The sequence below is a fragment of the Rhinolophus hipposideros genome, assembly GCF_964194185.1.
Source record: "Rhinolophus hipposideros genome assembly, chromosome: 5".
Taxonomy (NCBI): domain Eukaryota; kingdom Metazoa; phylum Chordata; class Mammalia; order Chiroptera; family Rhinolophidae; genus Rhinolophus; species Rhinolophus hipposideros.
Window position 1 is genome coordinate 65,912,383 of NC_138051.1, and position 27,835 is coordinate 65,940,217.

At 39.7% G+C, this 27,835-nt stretch overlaps 1 protein-coding gene across 4 annotated transcripts; it reads right to left on the minus strand.

The window, feature by feature from the left end:
• Positions 1-251: 251 nt before the first annotated feature.
• On the minus strand, positions 252-24,018 carry CCDC198 (coiled-coil domain containing 198). Of its 4 annotated transcripts, none has more exons than XM_081048918.1 (7): positions 23,566-23,997; positions 20,953-21,035; positions 11,255-11,341; positions 9,780-9,878; positions 9,480-9,563; positions 8,840-8,999; positions 252-4,409 (listed from the first exon to the last, which is right to left on the minus strand). In XM_081048918.1, the coding sequence occupies exons 1-7, from the start codon at positions 23,786-23,788 to the stop codon at positions 4,180-4,182; spliced, it is 966 nt and encodes a 321-aa protein (XP_080905044.1). In that variant the 5' UTR covers positions 23,789-23,997; the 3' UTR covers positions 252-4,179. The 4 variants fall into 4 exon arrangements, with proteins under 4 accessions (XP_080905044.1, XP_080905043.1, XP_080905045.1 ...); XM_081048917.1 differs by having other exon boundaries at positions 9,780-9,881; positions 23,566-23,950; XM_081048919.1 differs by lacking the exon at positions 9,480-9,563 and having other exon boundaries at positions 9,780-9,881; positions 23,566-24,018.
• Between the last annotated feature and the right edge of the window lie 3,817 nt (positions 24,019-27,835).

Consider the following 27,835-nt stretch of genomic DNA (forward strand, 5'->3'; position numbering starts at 1 on the left):
ATTGATTTCAGTTGGTTAATCAGCTTCTCCTGAAGGCCATCTATGGGTGCTATTGTTATCTCAGCTCCTGTAGGAGAGAGGGCAAAATAGAGAGTCCCTAAATTCCCCTTCAATCCCTGTAACCTGTGGTTTGAGGTGCTCCAACTTGAGCATAATGTTTTATCTGCTCTTGATAAGCCTTCCAATGTCTTATGAACTGGAAGTAGATGTAGAGAGTTCCCAACTTTACACAGTGTTTTTCTGACTTTTTTGGATTGAGTATTTTTTATGATTTGATTTTATCTCCTCTTTGACTTATTAGCTATTCCTTTTTCTGTGGTTGCTATAGGGTTTATAGTATATTTCTTTAGCATATCACAATTCACCTTCACGTAATATTATAGTGGGCCATGAGTTGCAGACTTATTATGAAGTATACGTTTGAAAATAAACCTTAACTATTAACTTTGCTTTCAAATGTGTTTTTGTTTATTCTGTTCTTGTATAAAATACTATTTCTTTAAAAATACGATGTAATTCAGATTTTTAATGATCTGACCTTCCCTGATCTACCCCTTCGCAAACTTTCTCCCAAGCCTTTTCCTACAGTATTCTAAATTAGTGAGGTTTTGCAGTAATATATAGAAATGGACTTTTATTGTTGTTTGAGGCAGGAAACGGTTGATAGAATTATGATTTGGTGATCAGTATGCTTTCCTGGTAAGGAAGGGAGTGGTACAAAGAGCTGCTGTTTTGTTTTGTTTTGTTTTGTTTTTAAAGGCTCTGTGCAAGCAGAAAACATTATCCATTTGTTTATAAGACCATAAACAAAAGATGACTGCAAGAGTCATCTTTAGTTAAGTCCGGGTAAAGTAACTCAGAATTATCATCAAAATAGATAGATGAAGAAAAATGGCTCTCTGCCTGAAAAAAATTTTTTTTCCCCAAAAGTATGCCAAGAAAAGACATTTCTCTTTCTTATGAAAAATTCAGAGCAAGAAGGAAAATGTTATTTTCACAAGAGAAAGCATGCATTTGGCCGTTGACAAGCCTTTTTTCTTTCCAAAGCTGAGGAGATTTTCAGTTGAAGAAAATTGACAACTTTGCCTCTCGGTTGAGTTTGATGTTTTTCACCAACAACAGCTCTGTTTACTGATGGCCCTACGTTGCCCCTGAACAAATTCAAGATTAAATAAAGGATTGGTGTTCTCAGACAATTACCAGCACAATGAACATTCTCTTACTGTTTGTGGAGCTCCAGGCCTCATGTCCTTCCTTCTGTGTCAACAATTACCTCTGTAGTTGTTGCTTTTAACCATAATAGTTGATATATCTGGTAAAATAGAATGTTCATACAGCGAAAGCTGTGTTTTTCAACGTTAGCTGCACATTAGATTTACCTGGGAGCCTACAATGCCAGAACTCTACCCCAACCTAGATTAATCGAAAGGGGACCCGATAAATTCTGATTGATATTCATTGTTTGATCATTTACCAGGTGATTCTAACTTGTGGCTGGCCTTGAGAACCACTGTCCTAGGGCCCTTGCCAGAGTGTGCAACTGGATTCCATCGGGGATGGGGTGTCTGGTGGGCTTGCTCACTCATCCTGCTCCCAGGCAGTTATGTTTGTCTTTACGCTCTCATCCGCCTTTCTGTACCCCTCTCCCCACTCCTGGAAACTTCCTCTCCTAATATGTATGTTTCTCAGGAGCCCTTATCCTGAGGTGTGCTCGTAGGAAAGCTATCAGGATCCAAGGAAATTCTTTCTTGCTAAAAAATAATCCCACAATGCTCTCTCCCTTTCCAGCATAGTATTATCCCTCTCCAAACAAACAACAACGACAAACCCAACACACAATAGAAAAAAAAAAGGAATACTATTGGCGAGTGGAGGTCAAATAGGGAGAGGAGGGAAATGCCACAGACTTTCATCAAGTCCCTTCTGATAAGCAACAGTCTACTCCAAAGGGCAGTTCTGCTGGGTGATTTTGGCAAATTACTTAACCTCTCTGTACCTCAGGATGGCATTAGTACTGGTCCACAAAGTTGTTGTGAGGATTATATATGTAAAGCATTTGAACAGTGCCTGATAAACGATAAGCAGTCAGTGCACATTATAGTTATCATTACCACCACCATCATCATCATTATTATTCTTAATTTCAAAGCCTTGAATTGTTAATTGGGCGAGGGAGAGTTCCACATGGAGCAGGCAAACTCCCACAGAGAAGGCTTTGTGATTGACTTTCTTCTGTAGCTAACACACTCTGGTAGAGTTTCGAACCGTATTTTGAGCTGTGGCACCTCATTGGTGTCCACACATGTCTAGCTCTTGTATCCCAAGGAATAATTTATGCCATCCGTGTAGATGTATACATTCCAAGAGCTTTCAGCCAAAAATTCCCCTTTTTTTTTTACTGTACAATCAACCTGGTGCATCTAAGACACTTGGGAAACGATGCAGAGCTGGAAAGAAACAAGTGGCTCTGTAATTAACGAGTTAAGTCAACACATGAATTAATGAATTCAACAAACACTTAATGATAAACTCTGTGCCAGATGTCATGCTAGGAAATGAAGATACCACAGGGAGGAGACATGGTCCGTGCTCTCATGTAGCTCACAGACAAGTGAGCTTCTAGAAGAAAGCGTTGTTCCGTTTCACGTCACAGACCGGAAGGATGAAGACACGCTTAGGCTCTGCTGTCTTCATCATTGGGAGTTGACCGCCCCACTTTGTTTTAAGCTTTCCAAATAAACCATAATATGTGAGGACATTATGAATAGATTGGACTCATTTCTCCTCTTAAGGATTTTATTGTTTCAAGAAGACTGACTGGTCAAACCATATGTCTCCTATTGTAGGAAATATGCTTTTTACCTACCATAGAAAAAGTAAGAATACTTCTCCCAAAGAACTGGGAGTAAAAATGGATGACCTAATTGCCTTCCGTCGTTGGAAGAAGCATGCATGTTCCTCTCCTGACCCAGCAGTCTTTTTATCTTCTTAGAGACTGATCTGAATGCCCTGAATGTCAAATTCAGAAGGTATTTCCCTCTATTGTCTTCTTTTTGGAGATTTCCTAGAGAAGGCTGAAAAGAGTGTTTTTGTTTTGTTTTAAACGTTTCAATAAATTCTTAGAAGTTTTCGAATGGCTAAGAGGTGGTTTTTTTTAGATTATGCTAAAAGTAGAGCCTAAGTTTGCTCTTAAAATTACCTTAAAAATCTAATTTTTTGTAAACGGAGTAATTTTGGACTGAACATTTCTAAGGTTCCCTTTAGTTTTGAAGAGTTCTAAGATCTACATCATACTCTAAGAGATCTTCATTTAATTTTGATCTTTACTTCACAACGCCCTTCCACACTTGACATTGTTCCATCTCTTTCCTGTAGCCTCTCTGTGATGAGCTAATAAGCGGCTAACTCCCAAGAAAGTGACCCAAGCGAGCTTAGTCTCTATTGTAGCACTACCGTGACTTTCCTTTAGAAACTCGTTTGTACTTGTATCAGATCCACCCTCTCCTGACTTTGTTTTATCAGATTTAATTTCCTTTCTAAAAATATGGTGTGGTGGCAGGTCTCAAAGGTAGGACCCAACAGACCATGCTGTGGAATTTGTGCCCTTTTGCATTGATTGTGACCTGACCCATGTCTTGCTTTAACCAATAGAATGTGATGGGCGTGATGCAAAGCCTATTCCACCACTAGCCTTTAAGAGGGCTGGTAGCTTCTGCTTTCTCCTCTCGGAATATTTCCTTCGGGGAGCCCTGGGCTGATAGTGTAAAAAATTCACTACCTTGGAGAAACCATGTGAAGAGGTTCTGAGACTACCTGGAAAAGGCCCAGCTGTCTCAGGGTCCTGGTCAAGCCTCCAGATGACTCCAGCCTTAGCTGCCTTCTGACTTCAACTACAGTAAAGACCTCAAAAGAGATCAGCAGAAGAACCACCAAACAGAGCCAGCAATCCGCAGAAAAGTGGGACAATAAATGGCTATTATTTAAGCCCCTATGTTTTGAGGCAGTTAGGTATGTAGCATAACTAACAAAATATGTCACTCCTGTTAATCGTAAAACTACAAATGAAAAGAAAGTGAACTGGTATCCTCAGAATAATTTGTATACAATCTTGAAGAATTTTTACAGGGAAGCAATCTTTTGAAGCACTTAGTCTCTAGGTTATGAATAGCATTCTTATTGTCAATCAAAAAACTCATCAAAAAGTGGAATTCTCTCAGTCCTGGTCCTCACCAGTGCCCGTGGTTTCTTCTGAACCTTCCCTAACTCATCTGAGTCAGAGCCGGAACTGTCCCAAAGAAGCTGTCCCCGGGTCTCTTGTTCACGGAGCCATATTTCCATTTTGCCAATTTTCCGGGGACAATAGTCATTCATTGGATGATGTTCTAAAAATTCTGCATTCTCTGAATTTCCTGCAAAAAATTAAAAATTCATTTAATTAATTTTTTCCCCTGACAATTATGTACTTATTTAATTGCCTAGGTTTTTATGAATCCAGAATAATCTGCTTGACTTTTTTTTTTAATTGGGGAATATTGGGGAACAGTGTGTTTTTTTCCAGGATCCATCAGCTCCAAGTCAAATCTTGTCCTTTAATCTAGTTGTGGAGGGCGCAGCTCAGCTCCAAGTCCAGTTGCGTTTTCAGATTAGTTGCCCGGGGCACAGACCAACATCCCATTGAACCGGCAACCTTATTGTTAAGAGCTCGCGCTCTAACCAACTGAGCCATCCGGCCGCCCCTGTTTTTTTAAATATATGATATATATATACATATAAAAGATTCCAACAGGGCAAGCATTAAAAATATTTTTTTGTCATTAAAAAAATTAAATCTTCTGAAAGTCACAAGAATAGTGCAATACACACCTGTATACCCCAACCCATCAACATTTTGTAACTATAAATATATTGATATATATAATATAAATATAAATACACACACACACACACAGACTTTTCAGCAGAACCATTTAAGAATTAGTTGCAGAGTTACTTCCCCCCAAAATACGTCACCACAAACCTCCTAAGAACAAGGGTAGGAAGGAGAAAAGAAGAGAAGAAAGGAGAAAAGGATGAGGGATTGTTCTTGAATTAAAGGGGACTAAGAGATAAAAAATAAAATTCAGTACATGATCCCAGATTGGATCCTGGATCTAAAAAATAAAACACAAAGAGGCAAATAAAAAGTAGCTATAAAGGGTATTATTGGGACAACTGTGGATATTTGAATATGGATTATGTATTAGAAAATAGTATGTATCATAAACATGTTAAAATTTCTAAGTACAGTAATTGTATAGTGGTTATGTAGGAAAATTGTTCTTGTTTTTAGGAGATACCTTAAAGAAAAATACTAAGTAGAGGTGGCCAGATAAAACCAGAATTGTGAAGGTGACATTCAAGTAATGTATTTAAGGTGACACTTGCCCTGACACATATAGTTATTTTCACTATAATACATCAGTTCCATTTTTCTTCAGTTTTGTCCATATTCCCATGCATTTATATGGCATTTTACATTTTATATGTGCTTTATACATATTTAGGTTATTTTTACGTAAACCCTACATGGTAGACAATGCTTTATCCCTATTTTATAGAAGTGGAAACTAAGGTTCGCAAAGATTAAATAACTAGAATTTAGCTATAATTTCTCTCTACATAAAGTAACCCTACACAGACAATATGTAGCTTACATTTATCAAGAGGCTACTGTGTACGAGGCACTGTTCTAGGAACCAAAAAAAGATCCCTGCTCCTATGGAGCTTACATTTAGTAAACGTACTGTTGGGGTTCAAATGAAGTCAAGCCCATGGCTTTTTCTACCTTCTATATTCAAATCATGGCTTCTGGAAAGGGCAGGAACCACATAAACATGTTAAAACTCATGGAATTGTAAGTCCAAAAGAGTGATGTTCACTTTGTGTAAGTTATCTATCTATCTATCTATCTATCTATCTATCTATCTATCTATCTATCTATCTACCTACCTATCTATTTATCTATCTGTTTGGTGCAAAAGTAATTGCAGTTTAAAAGATTTAAAAAATTGCAAAAACTGCAATTACTTTCGCACCAACCTAATCTCTCTCTCTCTCTCTCTCTCTCTATCTCTATATATATATATAGAGATAGAGAGAGAGAGAGAGAGAGAGAGAGAGAGAGAGACACATATATACACACACATATATAATTTATTATATAAGTATATGTAAAATATATGTAAAGTTTGGATGATTGCATTTTGAAGAGGCAGCAGAAAACGAAGACTGATTTTTATCTCACAAGAGACCTGAAACTCTCATCCCATCTTCCAAAAGAAGGAACAAGAATGGGCAAATCTAGCATTGACTAAGAGGAGATGGGTAACAGGGAAACCTTAATTCCCAGAACCTGACTAGCAGAATGCTCATGTAAGTCTATGGTCGTGGTTATACTCCACTTCTAGGAGAAAGAAAAGTGAACTTCTTTTAGAAGTTTAATTTATTTAGAGAAATAAATTAAAGATGCTATTTGGCAATAAGTAAGAAAGAAATCATTGCTTCAGCATATGCCTACTGCAGTGGTCAAGTCTCTAGGCTTTGCAGAGGGCAGCCTTTTCTTGAGAGATAAGGTTAAGGAATCACAACCTCTACATTTGCAGACTTTCCCAAGGCTCTCCTGGACAGAGCAACAAGTCCCTGGAGTCCTGATGAACTGTACAAGGGGTGGGTGGGCGGGCTCTTTTGAGGGTCGTCAGAACACCTGACCTTGAATCCTAGCTCTGTCACGTAGGGGCTAGTTGTAACCTCTACCTTATCGGTTGTGTGAGGATTAAATGCAATAATGCATGTTAAGGGCAGACCACAGTGCCTGGCTTATAGGAAGCACTCAATAAACCTTTGCTGGAACAAAATGAAGCAGCTCTAAAAAGCACACGGAAAGCAAAGGAAAACCCTTTCACCATGTGCCACAGTCTCTTCCAGGCCCCTCCAAATCTGGGGCATCTTCCAGAGACTTCACCAATGTTGGTTTTTCTTGGCCTGACCTCAAGTCCTGCCTCTGTGTCTCACTGTTCTTGAAGCACTTTTCTTGCCAATATTTTTCAATTGTGAAAGTTGTCTCTCTATGTGACTACACAGCATATTTCATTCTGGGACTCAGGAGTATAGGTTAAATAGGTGCCCTCAGAAGATTTTCAATTATTCAGCTTTTTCTTTAATTCACATATTAGTTAAGCATCTTGTGCCTCTGAGCAACAGCAGTGTCTCTTCCAGCTGGCAGTTTTGCCTCTTAGAAGCTCAAGACCTTCCAGAAGTATGGCCAGCATTCCCGTAGATCTCTCTGTGATCAGTCTTGCTGATGGGGGCATTTGGCCCACAGCACAGCAACCTGTGAGTGTGGACAATATTGTACATTTGCAATGGTGGGTTTTTCCTGGGGGAATACAGACAGAGAAAACTTAATGGGATTCTTATTGATGGGGCAACATAGCACAGAATATATGGACACAGGTGTCTGTTGGAAATCACAGAGCAATTCGAGGCTGGGAAGCAACCCATATGATAGCTGGAGTGTGGGGGTTGGGCACGAGAGTGGCAGGAGATGGAGCCAGGAGGGAAGGCAGCAGCTAGGTCCTGAAGGTTTAGAGGATCAGGAAAAGGAGTTTAGGCTTTATCCTCAGGCCAATGGAGACTCACTGAAGGCTTTTTTTTTCTTTTTCTTTCTTTTTTTTTTTTTACTAAAAGAGTGAAATGGTTAGATTTACATTTCATATGATTACTCTGCTATTAGTGCAACACTTCTAGTACTTTATTGTGCATCAGAATCACCTTGGGATCTTGATGAAAGGCAAAGCCTCCTTCAGTAGGTCTGGGGTGTGACTCGATATTCTGCGTTTCTAATAAACTCCCAGTAGTCTGTGGACAATAGTTTGAATACCGAGTACATCAGTGGTTCTGAAGATTTGGGGGCCTCAGAATCACCAGGTTGGGGGGGGGTTGTTAAACCCAGACTGCTGGGCTCCACTCTTACAGTTGCAGATTCAGTTGCTCTGAATGGAGTGCTAACAAGTTCCCAGGTGCCCACGCTGGCGCTCGTGGTCTGGGGACCACACTAAGGACCACTGAGGTGGAGGGTTGATAGAAGAAGGGTGAGACTGAAGGAGGAGTATACAATCAGGAGACTGCAGAAATAGCCCTGGTATGTCGTGGGGCATGGGAGGGAGAGGGAAGATTTCAGGGCTAGGTGACATCGGTCGGACTTGGTGACTGACCAGCTGCAAGGAGAGGGAGCAGAAGGTTTGCAAACACTTCAAGTCTCCTGCCTGAGTGACAGAGCATGGAGGCCTCACCCTCTGAGACAGTGGATGACGCGGGAGCAAGCTTAGAGTGGGCAGTAATGCTGGATTGAGTTTTAGACATTCTGAATGTGCTGGAGAGGGCTGCAGGGGAAAGGGTGGGGTGGAGCTGAGAGTGTCTGCATGTGGCACCACACTGGCTGATACCAATTTGCCATTTAATATGATCTCCACGTGCTTCCTTCTCTTTCACAACAAGATGAGCCTCTTTTGCTTTTTTTCCTTCTAGGGATGGAGCAAGGATTGCAATAATGCATGTCAAGTACAGTAAGCCTCTAAAAAGAAGGAGACATCTTATTACAGTGCTTAAACTTCTGTCTTTTCTTCCCAGCCATTTTCCATTACCTGACAACATGCCCCCTGTGTTCCCAGAAGTAAAATATCAGCAGGAACCCAAGGCCCTTTGCTGTCTTTCCTCACCCCTGCTGCCCTAGGGGTTTATTTGATGAAGTTTTAGAAACACTTGAAATATTTTATTTTACTAAAAAAATTACATGACTCACGTGAACTTTGGTCCAAAGTTTCATCAGGCAAAAAGGTTAGAAAGTCCTCCTCCTCATCATTTCTTGGGATGCTTTCAAGAATTTTCTTGGCTTTGTGGTCCTTCAGTTTCTGCTTATGAATTCTTGCCTCCTGATGATTTTTCTTCAACTCCACTTGGGCCTGAAAATGATCAGCTATAAACAGTGAATGTTCTTCCCCCACAGTTACTTTCACCAGAATTGGTCAATGGACCAGCCATGTTACATGTTGTGTACTTATCTAGATACACCAGTGGTCCTCCAATCCGAACAAGGTTCTCTTTTTTCCTGTTAGAAGATACAGAAACTTTCTTTGTGCACAGGCTTGTTAGAGAAAGGAAGAGGATGCCCACAGTCTCAGAAAGCTGGGGACCTTTGTGAAAACATTCTTCTGTAGTTTGGCTGATCTATTTGGAATTGCAGAAGACAGTAACTCTAGGCTTATCCACTGGAGTGAGAAATGTGGAATAAAAGAATTAAAGGAGACATTACTGTAAAGGGGTTTGTTACAAGAGAGCTTTCTTGGAAGAGAATTCTACATAAGTTATAGAAAGATGCCCAGGTATCAAAATAAGACCAATCACCCCCCTTCCTTTTGCTAAACCACGAAAAATGATCTAACCTCATTTTCTTGCTGGAGCCAGAATGTCATAGAAGCCACGGTTAAAAAAAAGAGACTTGAGACATGGATACATCCTTGTGAGGACTGAAAATAGAGACAAGACTCAGCAGGGTGGTAGCAGAAGGGCTCTTGCTGGCTCTTCCCAACTCCAGTAGTTGAATCTTTAGCTCCAATGACTACATTTAAAACGCTAAGTAAAGACTGGAGATGAATGCTTAACTGTATTCATGTGCCAGGGCAGTAATTACGTGGAGTGAATTTGGTAAATGTGACACTTTCCTTCTCTCGTCTCATATTTACCTCTTGTCTTTTACGGTTCATTTCCAGCATTTGCATCTTATGTAAATACTGTCTTTTCCCAGAAGAATACATTGGAGTTTGCATCTTCTTTTCCAGTTCCTGCTATGAAAGATGACACACTCGTTAGCATGGGGTAATTAGTTACTGACTCTGCAACCTACAACTTTATATTTTTTTTTTGCAACAGAGTGAGATCTTAATCACCAAATCGTAATCCACACAGATCTCTTGTGATGTTGAAGGAGGATCATTGCAACTCCCCATGAGTCCTTCGTGTAGCTATCAGTGAATGAAGTGGCAATTTGCAATACGTATAATGTAATTTTTAAGACTCCTGTAGAGTTTTGCAAACCGTGAACAGAAATACCTTCCCACATCTCATTTTGACAAGAGATCACCTCCCCTGTCAACATACTGTGCCTCATACTGTGTTCCCAGAAGTGTGTTCTGGTTTGATGAGACCTGCCTCTCTCTCTCTCTTCTACCACTGACTCATTGTCTGGCTGTGACAGAGGGGAGCCACTGAATGGTTAAATGGAACCTATTTCTATAGTATACCCCCCCACACCAATATAAGCGCTGGCATGTTGCAGTTTAGAAGGATTTGAAGTTGATTATTTGTGACTTTGGTGATCTCCTCCTGGTGCATTATAAATTTCAGTGGGACAGTGCAGATAGTTTCTGAGGGCAACCAGGGGTGAATACCCCCGCATTCATCATTTGCTGTGACCAGGAAAGGGAAAGGATATGGCAGCCAAATGTGTTCAGAGATGTCTTTTATGTTTCCCCGTGGACAGTGATGGTGCTTGCAGATGAGAGCCTCAGGGAGGGCCCATCTCTGCAGGCGCCGTCAGCATCACAAACATGACCTGGAGAATCCAAAAGTACCTGGACATCTTCTACCCATTGAGCCTGGCTGGCTTTTTACATGGATGGGAAGTGGAAAGTGTTAAAAATCTACTCCAGTCTCACACTTCACATTTCTACATGAAGGATGTTTCCTCAATAGAGTGTGACAAATCTATAAAAGGAAACTGCTTTACAGAAGACCCTTTTCGGGATTACTTTTCGGTGAGCTTGTGGTAAATAAGTCAGGAACAACTCGTAGATGTGATTTACCCTGAAAACCGAGAACAAAGGAAGTTTTAATCCGAGAGGAAAAAGGAAAGGGAAGAGTTATGCTGGATTTTTCACGACTTTGAACACTTCCAGAATCACCAATGTCCAAGGAAAATTCCTCTCTCGCTCATCTACTTCTCCCTGTTTCACCAGGAAGCAAAGAAGGACCCCGGGTTCATTTGAGAGCAGTCGCCAGTTGGAGGCAGGCCCAGGAGAAAATGGATAGCTTTGGAGAATTCTAACTCGGAATGACTAATAGTTTGATTTGTTTGTGAAGGCTTCTGTGCAGGGAGCACACGAAAAGGACAGCCCATCCCCCCAGTTACCCATCCCCACCGGTTATCGCCATAGGTCACCTTTGCTTTGTGAGTTGTCCTGGCTTCTTGCTGGCTCAGGATCCTTTCAGAAGTAATTACTTGTGGCAGGTCGATGGGTTCAAGCTTCTACAAGTCCAACATTTAGAGCATTTTCAGCGTTCCTCATGCCATGAGATGGTGAAACATAAAAGCTAGGCATTAAACTATCTTAACACTTTGTAAAAGCAGCAGTTATTCCTGAGAGCACACAGAGAAGGCAATTTCAACAGGATTACAGTTGTATCTGTGCCAAAGGCTTTCCAACCTATCTGGTTTCTTTATTGTTCCATTGCATTGTTGCCAGTGACTTACTGATCTAAATATTGGTCAGAGAGTTAAAAGACTAAGGAAGAGTCCTCTTCTATCTGCATTAAGGGACCATAGCTGAAGTAAGCAAACAATAAGGATCTTAGAGTATTAGAGATGAAAGAGGCACCAGGAAGTTACTTAATTTTGTTAATTCCTTCACCACCCAGCTGAGTTCTTCTGGTCCTTAGGGAAGTGACCTCTTTTTAAGATCTCCAGAGAAGTTCTCTCAGCCTCCTCAGTAATAATCATGAGTGCTTATGAGGCACATTTAAAATGAAAGTCCAGTATGCTAACAAATTTTAGACATGACTTTTTCTAGCATTGTCTTGGCTTTATGGGGAGGTGATGCTGGAGTTTCAAGGGGTCACTAAGCCTGGGCAGCAACTGATCAACCAATGGGTCTACCTGCAGCCCTCCTTGCCTTGGATAATTTAATGCTCCGGAAGTTGGAGCGCAGGTAAGGGACTGAGTAGGCTTGGGACCTAAACGCTGGTCTGTTCACGTGGACATACAGCCAAAGACCTACAGAATCACAGAGTTTATTTCTTTACCCAGCGAGTACTTATTGAATAACTGCTACATTCCAGCAATGGAGGTATAATGGTTAACAAACATGTTCTCTCATGGAGCTCACAATCTATGGGGGGAACAGATAGACTTTTGCTTGTTTGATTATTTGATGAATAATCACAAACTAATCCGTGCTTTGAGGAACAAGTATGTAGGGCAGGACTATGAGAATACATAACTGGAGGACGCCACCTTGGAAATGGGAGGTGTTATGGGTTGAATTGTGTTCCTTCTCCCAAACTGATGTGTTGAAGTTCTAACCCCCAGCACCTCAGAATATGCTCTTACTGGCAAATAGCGTTCTTGCAGATATAATTAGTTAAGAGGAGGTCATACTGGAGTAGGGTGGACCCTTCATTCAATATGTATGGTGTCCTCATAAAAGGGAAATCTCCCATGCACACAGGGAGATTACCACATGAGGATGAAAGCAGAGTCTGGGGTGAAGCTTCTATGAGCCAAGGAATGCTGAAGATTGCCAGCAAATCACCAGAAACTACGAGAGAGGCATGGCACAGACTCTTTCTCGTAGCCCTCAGAAGGAACCAGCTCTGCTAACACCTTGATTTCAGACTTCTAGCTTCCAGAACTGTGAGACCATACATTTCTATTGTTTTAAGCCACACGACTTGTTATACTTTGCTATTGTAGCCCTAGAAAACGAATACAAGGGGGAGACGGGTGAGAAGGCAGTCCAAGAAAGTTTCCCAAGGAAGTAGTTTTTCAGAAAAAGTTGGAAGGTTGGGGCTTTTAAGAGGGGTGTTCCGACAGAGGAAGCAACATGAGTGATAGCCCTGAGGTAGGAGAGAACATGAGCTGAAGAAGGAACTGCGAGAAGTTAGTTGGCTGCCATTCAGAGTGAGAGGGAGAGTAGCTCACCTGAGGCTGGAGAGATAGGCAGGGCTGATGCATGCCGGGTCTGATGGGCAGTATAAGATGGTCTTCTTAAGAGCGATGGGCAGCCACTAACATGTGTTAAGCGACGTAGTGACATGATTACATTTGCTTTTTAAAAATGATCTCTTTAGCTGCAGTGTGGAAGCTAGACTAAAGAAGAGCAGTCATGGGTGTGGGGATGCAGTTAGGAGGAGAAAGATGATGGGCTAGGGGCTCGTGGAAGGATACGGATGGGCTCTACACATATGTAAAACTGACCGAATAGGATCCGTTATTGTTGATGAGGGAGAGTGAAGTGTCCAAATGACATTCAAATTCAAGGGACAGAGAGTGTCATCAGTCACTGAGATGGGGGATTCTAGAGGAGGAGCAGGAATATAGCAGGAAGATACAGACGAGGTTTAGAGTAGGCTGAATCTGAGATGCCTTGAGGCGTACCAGTGTAGATGTTGAGTAGACAATTAGATATACAGGCGTGGAGCTCAGAGGACAGGTTTTTGCTAGAGATGTATATTTGGGGATCATTCTTGGGTAGAGAAAAACTGAAACCATAATCATGGGGGAGGTCAAGAGTGAGAAGAGCAGAACCAAGGCCTGAAGGCTTGAAGAGTCCGACACTGAGAGGCTGGTGGGTGGAGATGAAATGGCCAAGGAGACTGGGAAGTGATGGCTTGAGGAGCAGGAGGAAAAGCAGGATGATGCCATGCTGCAGCAAACGTTGGGAGCACTACTCTCACCTTAGTCCAACACCAAAGGCAAATCATAATATAATTTGAAATTATTTTTCAGTTGTAGCTTGATTTGTTGTGTTACCAATGGGTAGGCCTGGAAGCCAGCTTGGTTTTCCAGGTGACCAGGGTAAAAAGAGAGAGGGAGAGGCAACGGAAAATGGAGGCTGAGTATCCAGCTCTCGTGGTGGGGAGTGTGACTCGGTCCTCCTGCTACATCCCTATGGAACAATTTCCTGGTCTGTGGGCCTGGGCCTGGTCTGTGCTAGGGAGAGCAGCCAGCAGTCCTTTCTGCTAGAGCAGCCGAAGGTAAGGAAGTGGGTTTTTTGTTTTGTGTTTGTTTTTTAGCATAATGACATAGTAAGGAGGTAGTGAGAGGTGATTGATGCTAGTAAGAGAGAGGTTTGACTCTCTTCTATGCAGAACATAAAGATGCAGGACAAATGGGACCTGCTAGTACCGAAAGCAGCAGCTGATCAGGTCAGAACCCCGAGGGGAATGGATTAGGAAAGGAAGGGGAAGGGAGACCAAGGGTGAAGGGATATCCAGGCACTGATGGGAAGGAGAATCTGCAATGGCCAAAGGGGCATTTGGGGCTGAGGAGAGACCAAGGAAGTGTTTCTGCCACCCCTTGCCTGGGTTCAGGGTTTGCTTCTTTCTGGTGATGAGGCCGATGTGCCTTTGTAGCCACTACTGTCCATCATGCCCAGGTCACAGTTTATCATCTCTTTCAATTTTCATGTGAACCCTGTGGATAATTATGGTGACTCCTTATTTCAGAGAGGTTAATAACATGTCCAAAGTTGCACAGCTAGAAAGTGGCAACTTCAGAATTCAAACTTAGGTCTGTACAATTCCAAATACCAGGCTTTCTCTACTTCTTGTTTCTAAACCTAGTGTATCATCAGAATCTCCTGATTAAAAAAATAATCCTGGGCTATTCATTGGGGATTGAGATTCAACAGGTCTGGGGGGGGATATATATATACATACATATACACACATATATATGATACATATTTGTATGTATGCATATATTTAATTAATGAGCTACTTTTTAGAGTAGATTTAGGTTCACAACAAAATTGGACAGGAAGTGTAGAGAGAGTTCTCATATTCCCTCTGTCCCCATACACACACAACCTGCCTGCTCTCAGTATCCTGCCCCAGAATGGTACATTTATTACAGTTAATGAACCTGCATTGACACATCATTGTCACTCAAAGTCTATAGTTTACATTAGGGTTCACTCTTGGTGCTGTACACTCTATGTATCCTGACATGTATCCACCATTGCAGTGTCATATAGAATAGTTTCATTACCCCCCAAATCCTCTGTGCTCTGCCTATTCATCCCTCTGTTCCCACTAACCTCTGGCAACCACTAATATTTTTATTACTGTCTCCAGAGTTTTACATTCTCCAGAATGTCATAGAGTTGGAATCATATAGTATGCAGTTTTTTCAGATTGGTTTCTTTCACTTAGTAATATGCGTTTAAATTTCCTCCATGTCTTTTCATGGCTTGATAGCACATTTCCTGTTAATGCTGAATTACATTCCATTGTCTGGATGTATTACAGTTTTTTTATTCATTCACCTACCGAAGAGCATATTGGTTGCTTCCAAGTTTTGGCAATTATGAATAAAGCTGCTATAAACATCTGTGTGTAGATTTTTGTGTGGATATAAAATTTCAATTTATTTGAGTAAATAACCAAGGTGCATGCTAAGAGTATGTTTAGTTTTGTAAGAAACCACCAAACTGTCTTCCAAAGTGGCTGCACCATTTTGCATCCCACCAACAATGAATGCGAGTTCCTGTTGTCCTATATCCTCACCAGCATTTGCTGTTGTCAGTGTTCTGGATTTTGGCCATCCTAATAGATGTATAGTAGTATTTCATTGTTGTTTTAATTTTCAATTCCCTAGTGACATGTTGAATATCTTTTCATATGCTTACTTGCCATCTGTATATCCTCTCTCATCTTCTTATTCTTTTGACATTGCCTTTCACAGAACAAAAGTTCTTAATTTTAATAAAGTCCAGCTTATCAATTGTTTGATAAGGGGGGTGCCAAAAAATGCATATACAAGTGGACACTGTGGTCAACATTGCTCAAGCAGTAGTTCGCTGTAATCAGAAGTGTCTGGACACTGATGGTAATCACTTTGAGCACCTCTTGTAATTGCAGAAGTCAAACGTGACTTGTGTTCGTCTTTTGTTATCGGTATATATTGAATATTATAATTTTAATACAGTTTTTTTCCTTTCTTATGAGGTGTATATATATTTTTGGCACCCTCTGCATATATATATATATATATATATATATATATATATATTTATATATATATATATTTCAAAGCTCTCCAGGGTATTCTGATGATTTCCTAGGGTGGGGTCCAATGGCCTCTATCCTGCCTCAACTGAATAAAGGAACTACATCAAAATGAACCGCAGAGGATTTGTTTGTGGAGCATTGAAAAATTTAGTCTGAAGAAGCCAGCTGTTTAAATATTTTCAACTATTTAAAATAATCCATCCATAAGTTCTTAGGGCCAGGTTTTTCTTTGAAAATGTGAATATATATATTCTTCTATTTTCAGCCTCTTTTTATCTAAATCTGCAGTGCTGATAAGGGTTGAGTAGTAGTAGGTGTTTTGATGTACTCTCTCCGGTCAATTACTTTCTTCCTGGCCTTTGAAAAGAACCGAAAGGTTCCCACTATTTCTCCACGAAGGACACTAGATGGCAGCAACTAACATTGCAAATAGGATCCCTCTGTTAAATCATTTGCACTTGGTCTGAGAAGCACTGCAGAAAAAACTGTTGGAAAATTGGCTTCTCTAAGCAAACCAGTCAGATGAAATTGCCTTGATATTCTGGATTCTAATTAATGTTCCTTTTCCTTGCCTGGGAAGCAAGATGCCTCATTTCATCATTGTCATAGAGAATCCAATGGAAGGAATTAGCAGAGAATTGGTAAAATGACACCTTTTTTTAGTATCATAATATTAAAAAAATGATTATTTGGCTAACGATTTCTGGATTATTTGGCCTCTCAAATAAAACAATGCTCAGGATAAGCAGCTGAAGTGTGAGGAAATTTAGAAAAGAAGGTTAAATCAAGCATAAGTCACTGAGCTTCGTGACAAACAGTAGCCTGAGATGGTCTTTGCTTCTGTTTACTAGCAGGAGGAGAAAGGTGGTCAGGAGCAACTTGAAGAAAGTGTAAAATTTGTTTGGCACCATGACTTCAGAATGTATCCTCTAAGCATCCTGGGAGAAAGGTAAAGATGTCCAAGATAGCCTTGAAGCAAGAAATCATAAGGCCAAGGAGGAATTTCTGGTCAAGGCATTGCAATGAGTTCACGTTTCAGTAACATTCTTTGTTCTAAAAATATAACAATGAAAAATAAAACATAAAACCAAAAAGACATAATCAGGCTTTTATACAACATGTGTATCTCCATAGGCCAGAAAACAGAACAGAAAACTTGGGGAAACCTTATCCATAAGGCATTTAGGTCTCTTGATGGTTCTGAGTTATTTCTGTAGGTTAAATGGACCTAAAAATACTCCACGTAAGATGGGGAACTAGAGGCAGGCTCACAGTGTCAACTCAGGGGCTGTGTTGTTCTCCTTTACTGAGTATAAAAGAGCTGCATCAAAATGTAAGCTGGAAGATTTGTTTGAGGCATTATCAGAAAGCTGAATTTGAAAGCACAGATAAATGGATAATTGTTTGGTAAATATAAATTAGCAAGATTGAATCACATTAGCAAGAAGAATCAACTAAGAACCATAAAACAAATTAAGTTAGGGAAATATCTTACTACCCCAAAAGGTCAGGTGGCCAAAGATGGTTTCACAGGCCTGTTTTACCAAACTTTTAAGGAACAGATAACAACTATGGTCTATCAAATGTAGTAGAGAGTAGAGAGTAGAAAAGAGGAAAAGGGTAATCAATTCATTTTATAAAACTAGCACAATTTTGAGAGCAAAACTGGAAAAAGAAGCACAGTGAAGTTGTAGAACAATTTCATGTATGAAAATAGATACAGAAAACCTAAGCATAAAGAAATTCAGTGTTGTCCTTATATATGTATCTCACGACCAAGTAGGACTTAGGCCAGGAATGCAAGCATGGTTCAACATTATAAAAACTATTAGTGTAATAATACATTGTATTAGCTGGTTAAAAAGAAAATAATGAGATTATTTTAGTAGATTATTTAATAGATGGGGGAAAATCAATAAAATGTAACACTCAGCCCTGGAAAAACCTCTTAGTACACTAGGAATAAAGGAAATATCAATAATTTAATAAATGGCATTGTGTCAGATGTCTTCTATTCGTTTCTCCAGATCCAGTTGCCACATTTCTTTACCCTATTGTCTATACCGGTAAGGACTAAGCAGTTCTGCCTTATGTGCCAGGTACTGTTTTAGACACATTCATGAAAACAACAGACAAAAATCCCTACCTCTGTGAAGATTATATTCTAGCATTGGGTGAGGGAGGGGACGGGAGGGAGAAAAAATACACACTGGACGTAACAGATAAGTAAATTGCTTGGTGTGTTAGATGAAAATAAACGTTCTGCGAAAAAGAAAAGATAGTGAAATCTCAGGGAAATCAGGAGTGCCAGGTTGAGGGTTGCAGTTGTTGATGGGTTGTCAGTATAAGCCTTATAGGGAAGGTGAGATTTGAGCAAATCTTGGGACGTGAGGGAGTCATCTGAGGAAACACTATGTAGTGGAGGTGGGCTGGCAGGTGGTGGGAACATTTCCACCTTAGGGTGCACCTGAGATGGGTGGATGAGAAGATGAATCAGGCCAGAAGAAACAGTAACGATCAACTCTTCGACATGGGACAGGCATACTAGATTCAGAGTTCCCTGGCAGAGGCTCTCAGATCTTAGCAGCTCCACATTGGAGAACCTTAGTTCATGACCTGCTCTTTATTTGAGTAGATGTTCAGGAAGTGGAGAGTGCCAAATATGGAACTCAAATTACTTAAGGTGCAATTATATTTGGTTTAATAATTAAAAATACTTTCAGAATTTTCTCTGGCAGAGATTAGGCTATTAATTAGCATGTCATGGGAACCTAACATTTATTATTCTCTCAAAAACCCATTTGCAGTGGAAAATGTGCTGAGCTTCATTTGTGAAGATAATTATAGTTGATATCTTTGAGAGTGTCTGCCAAGTTCCCAGTGGTTTCCCTCTTCTCTGAGAGCTGGCTACAGAATCTCTGGTGGAGGGCTTTTGTGCCCACATTTCTATTGCAGAGCATGTCCTCTGGTCATAGCTCATTGGACCATAACTGGAATTATAAGCAAAGCTGAGCCAATAAGATCTTTTCTCCCAGGAATTTGGAATTGGAGCCAAGAGGGTCAGGCCACTCTGTCTGTTTGATTGGAACTGTAAGATGTAAATTCAGGGTGGTCATATTTCACCAGTAGTCTTGAGGAACTGAGAAAGTGTATTTGCAGGGAGAGAGTAAAAGCAAACACGTGAAGAGTTTAGGGGAGACAGAGAAAGAGTTCTTCTGCCTTTCAAGTCCCAAGGCATAGCTCTTCCCTGATATCCAGGTGCCTCTCAGCTCTTGGGTTCAATAAAACACTCCTATATCCTTATAATTCATCACATGGATTGTTTTGGCTAGTCATTTGGACTTCCAATCCAGTGATGCTACAGGTACGAAATGGGGAGTGCACTTTGATGTATATATATTTTTTTCCACCAGGCATAATGGGTCTTATTCTCATTCATTCATCTGTTCATTCCTTCATTCATTAATTCACAACCTTTTGTGAGGAACATGTTAAGTGTTAGTGACTGAAGATATAAGACTGAATAAGACACACATAGTCTTTGCATTCAACTAATTCATTTATCTTGGTTCTTTTTTTTTTTTTTTAAGGTGGCTGGTTAAAATGTATGGGTGCAGTTTTTTACTTTAAAATGCCAAATACCCTTTTTGAGCTTGATTGACTCGAGATAGTCAAAGCCTAACTTTCGATTACTTAGGGTTGATAGATATAAAAAGTACTCTGTGAACTCTAGACTGCTACACAAATATTTTTCACTGGTTATAGTAATGTCTTCTATTTGAGATATTCAGCTTAGAGTCTCCACAGGAGCATATATTAAATACAGTCCTTTAAAGGGATGCATTTGATTTAGGAATAAAACAGAAGTTTTAAAATTGTTCAGTTTAGCTAGATATATGTTCAAAAATTGAACATCACTTTATTTTTCATTCAGTAGCATTTTGAGGTTTCTAATATTTTGGCTCTTTTTGTAACCAAAGGATATAATCACATCAAGTAATGATTGTGAGCTTCTAGAGAAAACAGGTAAATGAAACAACAACTGAAACAGAAATTATACCTAACAAATGAGTTCAAATACCCCTGGGACTGCTCCAGTCATCTGGGTGAATTGTGTAGCAGGTGGAATTTGGCTCCAATTCCCTTTTTCATATGTCAGTGATCGATCCTGTCCACAAGAGAGCCCCTAGCCCTCCTGTTAGCTGATGCTCATTTTCAAGGACCCACTCAGAGCTCTTTCCCCTTCTAGGATGAGAGTTCTTAGAATTTATAGTTCTCTAAAGAAAACTCGTTAAATATATATTAAGGTGAGTGCATTTGAAGCTCTTCCTTTGCTGCCTTGGAATCTAATGTCCTGCTCTTCAACAACCAGTTAACACTTAGAACTTAACTCTGAACCACGTGCATAAAGCAAAGATAATACTTCCTTTCTCATAGAGGGTAATGAGGATTAAATGAATGACATTGATCAAGTTGTCTAGAGTGTATCTGTCTTATTGTAGGTGCTAATTAAATAGTAGTAGCTGTTGTCATTGTAATTATTGTTTATTACAATTAAATTTCCCATAATCATCCAACTAATCAATGTAAGATTCAGGTCTTTGAGTGACATCATGGCTATGTCTTTCGTGCTATACTTCCTTCTTTTGGTGGTGGCCTGAAAACTGAAATCATTACAAAAGGAAATCCTAGAGAAATGTGGTCTTTGCATTGACAACATTCTCTTTAACAATAATGTCATTCTCATTCGCTTGGTCATGGTCAATGTCTCTCTTTTATGATTATAGTTGAAAAGGGATGTTACCGTTAAATTCAAGAAATTCCTTATGAAGCCTTTTAAATTCTTACTTGAAGTCTTCGGGGTGGATGCCTTTTAATAATACTTGTTTCTCCCTGTTCCAGTGGGATGTCAAAATACATGGTCCTGGGCACTGGAAGGAGTAGGGGAGAAATAAGACCAAACCATTAAAAACAAATTTACTGTTAAATTAGGCCAATCATAAGTTATTAGACTTTGTTAACACAATTTTGTGTGTATATATATATATATATATATATATATATACACACACACACACACACACATGCATATCTATCTATATGTATGTGTGTGTGTGTGTGTGTGTGTGTGTATATATATATATATATATATATATATATATATATATACCTGCGAGTTGAATATAGAGATGAGATGAAACATATAAAGCAGGGACCCTACATGAATGCAAATGATAAAATATTAGCCTAGACTCAGGATTTAATTTCTGCTTCCCTTATTTTCTCCCCAGAGTGATATTTAGAGGAAGATCTGCACAATTCATGTGTTGATGACCAATGTTATTCAAACATAGAATTTGGCCTGAAAAAAGAAACTTACTGATTTATTTTAATGTCATGGAAATCTCCCCAAAATCATAGAGGAAAAAAATCAGAAAAAAATACAGCTTTAAGAAATTAAAATAAATTCTCTTTTCAGATGAAATAGATAGATGGATAGGTATTAGAGAGAGGTGATAAAGAAATGGAGCATGAGTGTGTAATAGGACTGTGCAGTGCTGAGCATTGTATGTCCCTACTTGAAGAGTCCCCTAAACTAGGGAAAGACATTCCCACAAATTGCCACGTGTCAGTATTCTTTCCTGATAAAACAACCCAGGGCTAAGCCTTGTTAGAAACAGAGAGGCTCAAGAGATCCATTATGAATTTGATTTTTTGGCTTGGTTATCCTGGGCTCTGGGACTACTACCATGGACTTCAACTGCATGAATGAAGACCCCATTCTTTCCTCTCAACAAGATGAAAGCATTCTGACTTCCAGATTGTTGTGTAGACTATTCTACATTCCCACTTTGCATTTTAAATGAAAAAATTCCTGGGTAATGATGTGTTTCTATCCTTAAGACATTGGAATGACTACCTTAGAACTTTATTATGTCCTTACTTTTCAAGAGATGCCTGCATGTTGAACAAAGCAGAAAGAACAGCTGCGACAACAAAATACAGATTGGATTTAAAAATCTAAATATTTTCAGCAAAGTTTTCGTAAGCAGCCTGACTACTCCTTATTTGTATATTGTGATTTGGGAGATATCAACCCATTATTTAATTTGATTCTCCCAAAATGGCATAGGTGGTGTCAGGCAGTTATTTTCACCCCTGATTTATAGTTGGAAAAAAAAACTGAGGAAGTAAATTGCCCAAAGTCATACTATTTGGCATTTGGTGGAGCTGGAGTTAGAATATGGGCCCCTTGAAGATAGTAGTCAGAATGCTCACCATCCCCTTGTTATTTACTTTTACTGTGATTTTGCCATTTATAAAATAAGAACATTTCCTAGTTGGGATTCTAATGCATAAGAATCAGCTTTTACCATTCAGTTACCAAAATCTTAGGATTCTGGATAAAGGGTTTAGATAAAAAAGAAATTCTTCGATGGAATTAAAAGGAAAATTCCCACTCATGCCCTTAGGAAGTTGAAGAATATAAGAACATAGGTCACAGAGAGCCAGTCAAATGTTGTCAGCTATAGAAAATAGCAGTGAAGATTTTGAGGAGAAAAAAATAAAAGATGGGGCGGGGGATGGGGGGAGCGGGGAGAAAAAAAAAAAAAAAGAAAATAGCAGTGAAGATCATTCTAGGTAAAATTTACTAGGTACCGAAAGAGACTAAGGCTTTCTGGCCAAGCTGACCAATAATGAAAACTTATTTGTGTTATTGATCCAGAATGTGAAGAAAAGAGAAAATTACATCCATATATACATTTGTATACATTGTAAATGTACATTTCTCAAGATAGAATGTCTGCTTAATTATTATTGTGGTTGACATAAAAGGATTTACATATCTTGTAAAATACCCCAGGATAATTTATAGCCACTTTAGGCTCAAAGTTTCCTATTATAATTGGGAAAAATTCTCTTAGTTCATCATATGACCAAGAAAAATATGGAGTTGGGGAAAGGGTGACTCATCCACTCATCTGTACTGCAATAAATCAATCCTGTTTGGGGTGGTTTCCAAATTCACATTAGAATGAACTCCTTAAAATACTGCTTTCAAAACAACAAAACTTGATGCATAAAATTATACTGGAAAGAATGATTTAAATTTAGAATCTAACTGAAACATATGATTTTCATAATTGATCACACCTTTATCTAAATAATTTTAATTGTCTGGCACAGCTAAGTATAAACATTGAAAGCATTATAAACTACGCTGAAACAAAATTTTTCCTTCTCACATGGAATGGTGAAAAGCCCTTTGTGCAGTTTACAGACCCATTCTTATGTACCCATGATTCTTACAATTGATAGTCTTTCTTTCATCAAAAAATGTTCCCTTATATTTCAATAATTTAGAACTTTCTGAGATTATGGGGATGGACAGTCAGATAACTCCGTCAGTAGCTCTTCTTGGCACAAATACACAAATCTCAGGCTGGGTTTTATGTTTACCTGCAGAATATCTTCCATACCAGGTCTCTCTTAGAGGTGGTAGCTGCCCTTCCAAAGCTTTATTCCGGTCCCGCAGTCTTGCAAATGAATATGAACTCGTTTCTTCCAGGTTCTGGTTGAATGCCACGTCCACAAGGTGGGCTGAGGGAGTCTCTTCCTCTTTGATTTGCAAAGGTGCTACTTTGGTCACTCTAGGATGAGTTTTAGAGTGGCTCAGGCCCATTTTACGTTAAAGATATTTAAAAGAAAACCATGAGGGAAGTGGTTTTGAGCCTGTAATGCAGCTTATTTTAATCAAGACATTACAGACGTTTACCCAGATTTACAAAGCAGTTGTTTCCTTCATGAAATCTTTGTAGCTCTCTTTCACCACACTAACCCCTCTGGCCACTTCCTGGGCGGCTGGTTTTCATGGAGACTTCCCATCAACTCTCACTTTGCCATTTCAGACCCAAAGAATCCAGTTAAACATTGACTTAATTATGCAACTTTCTGAAAGGCTTAGTGGTAGGAAGAGAAAGCTCTATTGATCATTAAACAAATCTGTAACACCAGGAAGGCCATTAACAGAGATGGAGAGCAGAGCTTTAGAGAAGTCGTAAACTTGTACCTCTCATTGCACTAAACACCATCAGTAAGAACTACCAGCCAAGAATAGCTAAATCACCTTTGGACATGAAGGGGTGCATGCTAGTAATCTAGGGCTTTGTTAATCTTTAATTCTAATTGAATGGTGGGATTATGGGTGATTTTTAGGTGTTTTTTTTTTTAATACTTAGAAACAGAACTCACTTTCCAGTTCTACTTGTTTGACCACAGATGATAATGTTTTCATCATATTCCTGTAGCGAAGTTCAAAGAAATTTATTTTCCATTTTGCAAACTTTGTTTGCTGAGAGACTAACATGGGTTTGGAAAGTCTTGATAGTCAATAGAGTTTCATCTAAAAAGATGTTTGAGTTTAATTTTTTCCTACTTAATTCCCTTTGCGTTTTAACACTTTTTTTTTTCCTGTGGCAGAGAGACTGCAAGAAAGAATCATACATTAGCAGTATCTATAAACAAAATTACCTCTGGTAACTAGAGACTATTTTAATTATAAAGATTAAGATACTTGAACAATATCTAGTAAGATTTATTTTTGGATACAATCAGTTTATATTTCTAAGGGCTGGGAAAGGTATTGCAAACTAACAAATGAACTAGAAATTATACGGGAAACTGTGGACTTCCTGGATCTGGATCCAGTGAGAATTCAGCTCTCATTTTTTAAAAATCTAATTGATTGCTTTATTATCTAACTTTGAGAGACTATATGTGGACAATATGAGCCTTTGCAGAAGAAGTTGATTAGTTGTTGAGGAAATTGTCACGCAGGGGACCCTGCTCGCTGTGCCATTTGTCATGCGGGGCGTCCGGCGAGGTCTTTGCTCCCGCTCCCCACATAAGAACGCAGGACATGGTGAAGCCAAAAAGGAACACCCACGGAGCCATAGATAGAGGAGTCAAACCAATATATTCTCGCTGGTGGCTGGGCTGGAGACACAGGAAGCAGGATCTACATAATCTGCAACCCGCTGTCCTAACAGCAGTCCACGCTTGCCAGCCACCATCTTCTTGCTAGCCCCCATTCTTTTCTGCTAGCGTAGCCACAGCCGTTATATTAGTGGCCAATGGCTTACGGGTTACAGCTGACGGCCAACTAGCCACAGCTGCTGGCCATCTGATCACAATTGATGGCCATTTACTACCCGAGCCAGCACCTTTCTATGTGAGGCCGAGAGCCTGGAAACTGCTTTTTGGGGCTTTGTCCCCACAGAAATTATTACAGAAACGAAGATTCACACCATGTTTGTTTCTCTTTTTTTACTAGTCACTGCTAAACTTTGCAATTGGCATAGATTACTTAACCATTCCATGCCTCAATTTCCTCAACTGTAAAATGGGGTTAATAATAGTAATCCATGAGGAATGAACAAATTAATTCCATTTATAGCTCTTAGAGTAATACCTGAGGTACAGTAAGCTCGAAGTAAACATTAGTCAGCATTCTCCTCCTGAAGAAGTATTGCTACATGTCCGCATATAATAGGATAGTCCTTATCCATTAAAATAGACATTTTCCTGTGTAAAATAAGACAGGAAAAGACCAGTGAAGAAAGGGTAAAATATTAGGTTGGTGCGAAAGTAATTGCGGTTTTATGTTCTTTGTTTTTGTTTTTTTTTTTAATTTTATTGGGGAATATTGTGGAACAGTGTTTCTCCACGGCCCATCAGCTCCAAGTCATTGTCCTTCAATCTAGTGTGGAGGGCACAGCTCACTGGTCAATGTGGGAATTGAACCGGCAACCCTGTTATTCACAGCTCGCGCTCTAACCAATTGAGCCATCTGGCCACCCCTAATTGTGGTTCAAAAGGTTAGAAATAATTGCAAAAACCTCTGTTACTTTTGCACCAACCTAATAGTTGGGCCTATTTAACAATGGTGCTTAAGGGTTATCATTTAAAAAGTGTTTATGTGCTGAAAGAATTTTTATCAGAATGGTGATGGAAAATAATTTCAATTTTATTAAAAGAGGAAAAGGAAAATTTAATGTCACCTATAGAGTTATATATAAGATGTAATTTCTTAACCATAATTAATTTCTAAGAGTTGGAAACCATGAACAAGCTCTTACCCACCCAAATCTTGCCCACTCTTCAGACTATCTGTGATACTTTATAATGATCCCTTCTCAGTTCCAGAATGGTTATGAATATGCATTATGGTGTGTACAAGATGATACAATATGATGTTATTTGTCATAGTTTAGGAATATGAAATGAGAATATAAGTTTATAAATCTCTTAAGATGAGGCAGACAAGGGACTAAAGCTTTGTAAAGCTGAAGGTACTTCCCAAAGAAAACTTCATTAAGACACAGGGCCTGGAGGACAGAGAAGGTGGTGAGGCCCCAGAGGAGAGCGGAGGAGGAGGAACTGAGAGCTAGTCCACGTTAGGGACAGAAGCCCCCAATTTGGAGCCGCTCCACGGGCAACCTGACCATGGAAATCCCAAGAAATGTCCTTGCACAAATTCTGAGTGCTCAGAGCTTTTTTGCCTTAAGTACAGAACACCTTCGTTCGAAACTTGGAGTGAGCTAAGCACCATCTCCTAACCCTCCTCCTCAGCCTTTACATCCATAGGGAGGGAAGAGAAGGGGCAAAGCTACAAAGCTGTTTTTCTCAGGCAGAAATCTCTGCTTTTTTTCTTGGTTCACTTTGTGGGGACAGAGTCCCAGAGAACAGTTTCCAGGCTCTCGGCCTCATGTGGAAAGGTGCTGGCTCTGGTAATAGATGGCCATTAGCTGTGACTAGTTGGCTATCGACTGTTACCAGTTGGCCATTAGCCACTAATATAACTGCCATGACTACTCTGGGGGGTTGGTTGGTTGGCAGAGAAGCAAATAGTTGATTGCAGATTGTGTGGCTCCTGCTTCCTGTGTCTCCAACCCGGCCACCAGCGAGAATATAGTGGTATGACTCCCCTATCCATGTCTCCGTTGGTGTTCCTTTTTGGCCTCACCATATCCTGCATTTTTGTATGGGGAGCAGGAGCTGAGTCCCTGCATGACAGACTCCTAACTTGGGCAAAGGTATCGAGGAAGCTTGTTTAGTGGATTTAAATTCTATAGTAAATTCAATGCACATTCATAGGAGATATGTGGATTTTCCCGCACTCTAACAAGAAAGTTTACTTTTGAGTGACAGAGGGCTTGAAGTATAAATTTGGTACAGGGAGTGGTGAGGTACCTTCTACATTTCCTTACAGTCTTTTATGGCCGGGTTTACACTGCAATATCTCATCAGAGCCAACAAGACAAAAGCTTTTTTTTTTTTCCTGTGCAGAAACATTCCTTATCTTTGTTCATAAGATTGTGAGTTGATAGCTCTTGCCTTTGATGGACTTCCCAGGGTCATCTACCCTCTCTTGGTAAAATAAGGAGGAGATACCTCTTACCTTACCTCTTGGAGATAAGGAGGTTGGGGGTAGGGGCAGGGAAGAAAGGCAGATTTTTCTGCAAGTAATTCACCAGGTACTACTTAAATCAAACAGGTAATGGTGACTGCAATCACTGTAGGTTCTAAGCAGCTACAAACAAATGTAAAACCATACAAATGCTCAGTGGCTGTGTACATTAATGAGTGGTACATTTTAAAATATGAACAACCTAATATTAGAGAACTAGGTTTCGTTTTTAATGGGATATGGATATATACATTTGGATGT